This window comes from Geospiza fortis, unplaced genomic scaffold (assembly GCF_000277835.1).
Source record: "Geospiza fortis unplaced genomic scaffold, GeoFor_1.0 scaffold70, whole genome shotgun sequence".
NCBI lineage: Eukaryota > Metazoa > Chordata > Aves > Passeriformes > Thraupidae > Geospiza > Geospiza fortis.
In genome coordinates this window covers 6639678-6648074 of record NW_005054317.1, presented here as the reverse complement: position 1 = coordinate 6648074, position 8397 = coordinate 6639678, and the positions used below count along the sequence as shown (strand labels likewise).

Below are 8397 nucleotides of genomic sequence, written 5' to 3'. Positions count from 1 at the left end.
GTCCCACGGCCGGCAGCAGCGAGGCCCCTGCGGTCCCCGTGCTGAGGGGAGCGAGCAGCAGCCTGCGGCCCCAGCCACGCACCAGGAAACACCATGTCCTGGGCTGGACTCTCGGGGCGGGGGGAGAGGGGGCTCGAGTCACTTTACCCTGTTTAGAGAATATGAATTTACATGTAAAAGTAGGGGTTGGGCCCCATCTCGGCCACCGGGTCCCCTGGCTGTGGAGACAGGATCACGGAGCTGTACAAAATGGGAGTGGGAAGGGGTCCGGGACCCGGAGCAGCCGGCACGGGGCGTCACTGGGTGCGCGTTCGGGTGGGAGGCAGCAGGTCAGGAGTCCTGGGGATGTAGAAATCTGTTAAAAACTCCAAGACTGTTTTTTCCTTGAAACAAAACCGCAGCTGGATTCTGTTCTTGAACAAAGCGGGTTTGAGGCATCCTCCCCCGGCGGCGGCCCGCAGGCAGCGGTGGGTACGGAGCTGGCAGGGTGCGTGGGATGGTGGTGCCGGCGTGGACATGGAGGTGGCCATGGATGCGGCGGGCGGCTGGCGCATCCCTGGCACGGGCACCGGGGCCCGGAGGGCGGCGCGGGACGCTGTGTGGCCGCTGGCAGCAAATGAAGGGCAGGACAAGGAGGGAGCGCCCAGGCTGCCGGCCATGGGAAGAGGGTCCTGCTGCGGATGGTCGGCCTTATATCCTCTGCAAGGAAAGCACAGCAGGTTGGGGATGGACTTGGGCTGCTCTTACTGCACCATCGTGCTACTTGTGTGTGCCAGGCATATGCCTGTCCCCATCCCAGCCACCCTGTCTCTGCTGCCTCCCTTCCCCATTGCCCCCAGCCCTGCTGCCTGCACAGCCAGGGTCCCCCATCCCATCCCATCCCATCCCATCCCATCCCATCCCATCCCATCCCATCCCATCCCATCCCATCCCATCCCATCCCATCCCATCCCATGTCACGCAGACACCAAGCACAGTCACACCCAGAGACACCACAGAGGGACAGGGGACAGGACAGTGACACTCATGGCTTACCGCAGTGCCAACAAAATCTGTGGAAACAGAAGAGAGAGAGGTCAGGCAGGGCAGAGGCTCAGCAGCTCCCTCCCACCCTGCCCAGCCTGGCTTGCCTTGTAGGTGCCAGTTAAGCCCACAGGACCCTTGCCAGGCTGCCAGAGGGGCCAAGCCCCCCCCTCCCCTGCCCCAGGCTGCTCCCCCCCAGGATCCCCCCAGCAGCACGGTGCTGACCTTTGCTCTCTGTCTTGAGTTCCTCGTGCAGCAGGTCGTTCTGCCGGTTGCCGAGAACAAAGGCCAGGAAGGAGAGGATGAGGGCGTTGAGGATGCCGATGATGGCCAGGATGTAAGCCCAGCGTACAGAGCAGTCGCCCAGGGAGTACTTCCCTGTCTTCTCCCCACACATGTCCCGTATGGTCTCTGCATCCCAGCCATCGGGAAAGATCATGCAGCCCAGCACGAGGCAGAGCGCTGCGAGAGGGAGAGGAGGGGGAAGCATCAGAGACAATGGAGTGGCAGTGCTGGTGCTGAGCCCCCCAGTCAGTACGTAGGTGCAGTCCATGTCTGACAGGGAGCCCACCTTGGCCCCATGACAGCCCAGCAACGTGGCAGGTGACAGCCACCACTGCCTCAGGAGCCCCAGGGACTGCATTTTTGGCTGTCCCAAACCTGGCCCACGCACAAATAGGGACTTCAGGCTCTTGGTTTCTACCAGCATCAGCCACAGGATCGGTGGCTGCCCACGGGCTTTCCTCATCACTACAAGCTCCCTGCACGTGGGCAGGAGCTACCAGTGCACTGCGGGCAGAGATGCTGCCTGTGAGAGGACTGGCATCCCCAGGAGCCCCCACACCTGAGCACCCCACAGCCTGCAAGCACCACTCCCAGAGGGGTCACCTTCCCAGCAGGCCTCCACCCAGCACACTCTGTGCTGAGCAAGGAGACATCAGGGAACACAGGGATGGAAATGCCAAGACAAAGCCTGTGACTATCAAGGCAAGGAGGTGACTTTTTCTGACTACAGCAAGTACAAAAGCTCCTCACCCCATATCAGCTGGAAAAGCTAAAAATAGTAATGATGTTGGCTGCGGTGCCCTGCAGGCACTTTTGCCCTGAGTTAAGGGAGAAACAAGAGGCTTGTGCCCACACGAGTAAGAAGTTCTCTCTCCATCCCTTTCAGCAAACACCCTGCAGGCAGGCAGCTGGCGGTCTGGCATGAGCTTTCTGGGTGCTGGCATGTGTTTTGCACTGCTTTCTATGGGGAAGGGAAATCCCAGGAGGGAGGCAAGTGCCTGCAGGGCATCACACGGCACCCGGAAAGGACAGGGATGCCGGCACATAATGTCATGCAGCAGCTGCTGCCTGGTCTCTGACTCCTCCACACACATAAACCCCCTCGGTACAAGTGTCTGTGGACAGTGGCAAGCCCTGCATGCTGATTTACTGCAGTGCACAGCCCTGGTGCCACCCCAGCACCACAGAGCCAAGCTGCACAGAGCCAAGCCGGTGTCTCCAGCACATCGTCACCAGGGACTCCCAAGCAAGCACAGCCTGTCTGGGACTGGGCCAACCCAAAACCATCCCTCTGCAAGGAAACACAGTCAGCACCAGCGCCGTGCACTGCATGGTAAATGGTGAGGAGCAGCCTGGCCTGCTGCTGACCTGGGCACCTTGGAATAGGATGGCATTAATTCAGCTGAGGGCCTCAATTAAAGGGGATCAGGTGCAGCAGACCTATGCCAGGGATTGTTCCTGTGAAAGCAGAGATGCTAAGAGGATTTTAGGATCCCCTGAGCTCCCAGTGCAGTGCAGCTGTGAAACAAGCTAAGGTGCTCTATGACAATCCCCAGCAAGGGGTGGGTTTACCACCACAGCAATGAATTTTACCTACACCAGCAAGGGCTTGGGGAGGCTCCCAGCCTTTGTGCACAGCCCTCAGCCAGTCCTTCACAGGAGCAGAACAGCAGCCCCTGGGTCTGTCCCTGGATTGTGTCATGTCCTCTGCTTTCCTGAGCTATTATTCAGGGTAAAGGTGGGCCCAGCTGCCCAGGTAAAGCAGAAGCCTGCCAAGAGCTCACTGCTCTGAAAACACCACAGGTGAGAGGGTCTCCCAGGACATCTGCAGGTCCCAAACATGGCAGGACAGGCAGCGATGCCATGGCACTCATGGAGGACAGGAGAAACAGGGTTTAAGGCAAAAGCAGGGTGGCTAAAAAGGTATGGGAGACACTCATGTGGTGGGTTGTCACAGCACAGTCACAGAGGACATGCAGTGATGGCCACTGCCAGGACACTGCCTGGCTCCAGCCTGAGTCTGCTTGTTCTGATCCCTCTCATCCCTGTGTGCCTGCTCTGTGCTGCACCAGGGCAAAGGGAGTCTGTGCCCTGTCCCACCGAGCAGTCGCAGGGATCTCTGCCCATGCCCTCACAGCCCATTTGACAGAATTAAACAACAAATTTACTACTGGGCAGAGGTGTGTGCCCAAGTCACCACACATACCCAAATGCCTCTGCCTGAGGGTGACTGGCCTTTTCCCAAAAACCCCTCACAGCTCTACAGCTCCCTGGGAAGTGGCTGAGCTACTGAAGGCAGGTGCTCTCCTGGTGAAGAGCAGCTCAGTGCTCTCCTCTTCCCATCTGCCCCACGTGTCCCCAGCAGCAAGCTGAGTCCTCTGCTCTGTCACAAACAATTCCCTTTTCTGCACTCCCCAGGCCACCCAGTGTCCTGGAAACACCTTCCCGTGCCTGCAGCAAGGAGTGACTTTGAAAAGCAGAGCAAGAACAAGGAGGGGATGCCCACACAGTCCACAGGCCTTGATGCTGGCCTCTCCAACAGGTCTGAGGGATGCAGGGTCAGGGCTCTGCCTGCCCATCCCTCTGGCACTGTTCTGCCAGCACCTACCTCCAAATGCCCCAAGCTCCCTTGCAGACCTGCAGGAAAACCTGGGGTTTTGTTTAAAGCAGCCTATTTCTCTGCCTTGCAACTGCAAGGAAAACACCAGGTGATGACTCCTAGGAAGAGCCACTATTAAAGAGGAAAAAATAACCCAACTCCTGTCCATTTTGCTTTTAATTCCTGTTCTTCTGAGCCTGTGGTGCCAGTCCTCACTGTCAGTGGCACCAAGAATGGCTGACTGGTCTGTCACACCCCATAGCTGCCATCCTGCCCCTGGGCTACAACTCCCTTTCCTAAAATTTTTCCAATTGTAAAGACAGTTTTGAGAGCATGCATTTCAGTGATCACTGGGACAGTGTGCATGCAGAGGGAGGATGATCCTGCTGGGGCTGGGGCTCTGACCCCATAAAGCTGGCATTTCTTGGCCTTACAGCTGGTTCATGGCTTCTCACTCCTCAGTACTCCCTTGTCAAGGTCCATTAGAAAAAACATGGGCATCTCAAGGGCTTTTGATATCCTCACAAAATAAATTAATCAAAGGGAATGCAATGTTATGACTCAGGCTGCAACACTGGAGCAAGATTTGAGCATAAAGAGGAGGCTCCTCCTGGCAGGACATCTCCTGGTACAAGGTGCATTTAGCTAATTTGGACTGTCTGAGTAACCCCCATGTTTTCTGAATACTACTGCCCCTGTTCTGAGCAGCTGTGCCTGCAGGATTAAAATCTGATTTTTTAAATTACTTTTTCTGTCTGGTTTAGTCTGCAGGTGTGAATGAAAACTGGCTTTTACTACTTCTGCCTGCCATGGGTGGAAGGAGCTCAGGACATGCCCTGCAGCTGAGATGTGACCTCCCCAGAGCATCAGACCGCCACAGAACACACAAATGGGGAGATGTGAGGTAATGGGGGGAAAACCAGCAATCACTGGGTCCAGAAAGGGTTTTTTAAACTGGTGTGGGGACAGCACATCCAAAAGCCCTGGATAACAGGGGCTGGGCTGTGCTGCTGGGGTCTAGAGTGGCTGCTTCTCACCACAAAACCTCCTGAGAGCAGAGCACCAAAAGAAAAGGGGACAAACACAGTCCCCCGTCCTCCCCCTAAAAACTGAAATCCCTCAAAAATAAATCAACACTAAGGGCAGCGTGCTCTGGACGGCGAGCACCGGCCATTTACACAGACACGAGCTCCCTTACGGCGTTTTGCTCCACAGGCTGCTTTTGTGCCAAAAAATCAGCAGGATTCAGAACAGAGTTATGAGTTTGTATGAATCAGAACTGACAGTTACTTTATCTGGAACAACAGTTCAGGGATGTAAGCTCCAGGACACGAGCGGCTCAGCCCCTCCCCGCGCGTAGCCAGGCACATTAAGAGGCGCCACGGGAGGGCTGCGCTGCCGCGCAAACCCCGCGGGGCGGCTGCGGAGCACACGGCGCTGCACGGATGCGAGGGATGGGCTGCAGCCCTGCTCCTGTCCCCTCTGCACGACCTGAGTGCTAGGGGAGGAAGAGGGGAATCTTCAGGAAAGCTTTTTTGGGGTCCAGAAGGCAGTAACTCAGCAATGCTGAGGGGTTTAGCAGCGCTGTTATTTTTGCTGCAAGGTCAGCAGGTGGAAGTGGTTTGTATACGGGCAATATTTCTCCCTTTGACAGAGAAAGGGCCTGAGGATAAACTGCAGAGTCACAGGATAGTTAAGGCTGGAAGGGACCTTTGGAGATCATTTAGTCCAACCCTCTTGCCAAGGGTGACCTAGAGCAGGTGATACAGGAACGTGTCCAGATGGGTTTTGAACGACTCCAGAGACAGAGACCCCACAACCTCCCGGGGCAGTCTCATGCCCAGCAGCTGTCCCAGTTACACTCCAAGCTTGTTTGCAGCAATGGTATCTGCCTCATATTTTTTCATTAGGAATTTCAATGAATGACTTTTATATCCATGAAAACAATATTTTGAAACCTCAAAGTCTCTGAAAGGACTTGGGTCTGCCAATGCATTGCTGCCAGAACCAGAGAGGGTCTTGGGGCTTTAACACTCATCCAGGCCAGATCCTGCCTTCCCTTGGGGCTGAGGCCACACCACCACACAGCCCCACCATGCTCAGCCCAGCAGCTGGCAACAATTCCCTCATTACTCCTCTCCATGGATATACCAAAACCATGCCATGCAAGGGATCCCCACTGAGACGGTGGCAAACACAGCTGAGGTGCAGAAGATGATGCCCTGCTCAGGGAGCTGCCTCTGCTCTCAGGCCTTGGAAGGGCCCATCCAAGAGGTGAGTGTAGCTCTGAAGGGAGTCCCCCAAAGGAGAAGAGAGCTCAGATGGATATGTATCACCAAATTCTTCATCAGGAAAGGTGGCTGGACATGGTACAATCAATGCCAAAATGCCACTGATAAGGACAAAGCCCAGCCCGAAGGCCAAGAGCATGACCCCAGGTGGGAAGGCACCCCATGTGTCGTGTATCCCTAAGGGAGGGAGTGTGAAGGTCTCATCACACTGACTGCTGGACCTGGAACACAGGGAAACACCTTGAAATGTGGCCAGACAGTTTTTCCATGGAAGCAGGATGGTGTGCTCAGCTGGCTGCCTCTTTTGACCCTCAATAGACTCTAAGTACAAAACTAAAGACCCTCTGGAAGCAATCCTGGGTACCACTTGAGGTAATCATCCTGATGGGAGGCACATGGATGCAGTGTCACACAGAGCTGGCTGAGCTGTCTTGCAGGGGCATTAGTGCTGGGCACCAGGAGAACTTTGTTCAAAGCTCAGAGTTAACTCACAGGGTGAGTGTCTGTGTCTTATGCTACAGCAGAGTATTGGGGAATCAGAAGAAATGCTCAGGCTCCTGGGTGGTCTGGTGGTGGTGTATTCCTCTGCTCTGATTTCCTGCAGACAAATCCCAAGGAGGATCACCCTCACAGCCCATTTCTCTTCAAGCATCATCCCATGGAACTTTCTGAAGGTGCTCCTCTGCTAATTTGGAGTACTGGGGTGGCATCAGGTGCTGTCAGTCACACAGTTGTTGACATGCTCATGTTAAGGGCCCATCTCTGGTTTTATAACAGAAGGATTTAGCAAAATCTCCAGTTTTGCGTTACTGGGATTTTGAACAGGGCAGATGGCCACATTTCAATTTGCGATAAAGCAGAGTCTTTCCTCTTAATTAGATCCAGTTTCCTCCTAGGGGGGCAGTGGCTTTTGAGCTAGAGCTTTCTGTCAAGCTCTAATTGAACCCTGACTTGATTGTTGTCCACTAATTAGACATCGATGATTTTAAGTTTGTTGGTTTTTTTATTTTTTTGAAAGAGATCCTGAATTCCTCATCCTCCTCCCCCACATTCCTGCACTTGGTTTTTCTCCTCTGAAGAGCCCATCCATGCCCACAATCAGCAGCCCTTTACTCTGCACCGGCCATCCCACAGGGATGGGGTGGGGACACCTCTGCTCCACCTCTCTGCCCATCACCCGCCTCACCTGGCTTTCACCAGTGAGACCAAGAGACTTTGGGCCTCACAGTTGCTTCTGCTGTAGTACTGCAAGTCCTTCTTCAGCTAAACCCTCACTGAGGCAGGAGGAATTTCCTTTCCTTCTCTGTTCCTACAAACTCTCTGCTCTGACAGAATCCTCCAACCTCCCAGCCAGGTGAATCTCTGAAGTTTGCCATAATGATGTGCCGGAGCCTGCATCAGGCTATGTCCCTGCAGTAAGATCTGGCCTATGGCACTCTCTCCATAGGTCATGGCAGCTCCTTCTCCATGCACAGGGTAACACATCCACCTGTGGCTGCCTCAGACATTCCCAGGGAAGTTCAGCCCTGCCTGACCCCTGCCAGACAAGACTCTCTTGCTGGGACACACCACAGCACCACCTCTGCATCCAGGCCCTCTCTGACAGAACATCAGCCTGTCCTGTAGGACAGCAGCTCTCTCATGCTGTCCTGCCTCAGGGTAGGGTGGAAGGCCAGTCTGTTAATGGTGCCTTGGACATTCCCCAACAGAGAAGCCATGGAGCCATGCTGCCCTGGGAGAGCTCCAAGCCAACCTGGGCTGGCTGGGGCCATGGCCCCACTGAGCTGAGTACTCAGGGCTCTCACAAGTGCAGTTGTCAGCACTACACGTGTAATTACAAGGTGCAAAGTGTGACCAAGGACAAGCCCCAAGGCAAGGTGAAGGGTACCCAGAGGTGACAACAGCAAAGTGCTGCCATGGCCACCCAAACCTGAGCCAGGACAGGACAGGAGGCACGGGGGAGAAGACCCAGGGCTGCCTCCAGTACAGTGCCCTCTGCCACACAGCTCCCTGTGCAGCAGCAGCAGCTGGGCACTCCACGCCACTTGATTAAGCTGCCGACAATCGGTAGGATTTGGGCTCTGAGCTTGCTTTAAACTGATAAATCTTCAGGACGGGGAAAATTAAAGATGAAGGAATTTCCTGATAAGCCAAGGCAGCTCCAGGTCTGGCTGTGGCCCTGATCTGGGTGAGGGGAGG

General features: G+C 55.1%; 1 protein-coding gene across 1 annotated transcript in view; it reads right to left on the bottom strand.

Annotated features, from left to right (window-relative positions):
• Positions 1–146: 146 nt before the first annotated feature.
• Positions 147–8397, bottom strand: part of LHFPL4 (LHFPL tetraspan subfamily member 4) — a 10414-nt gene continuing 2163 nt past the window's right edge. The window contains exons 2-4 of the mRNA XM_014306698.2: positions 1249–1485; positions 1036–1052; positions 147–699 (exon numbers count right to left, since the gene is read on the bottom strand). Coding sequence (XP_014162173.1) covers positions 691–699; positions 1036–1052; positions 1249–1485 — 263 coding nt within the window. The 3' untranslated portion in view covers positions 147–690. The remainder of the gene's footprint in view (positions 700–1035; positions 1053–1248; positions 1486–8397) is intronic.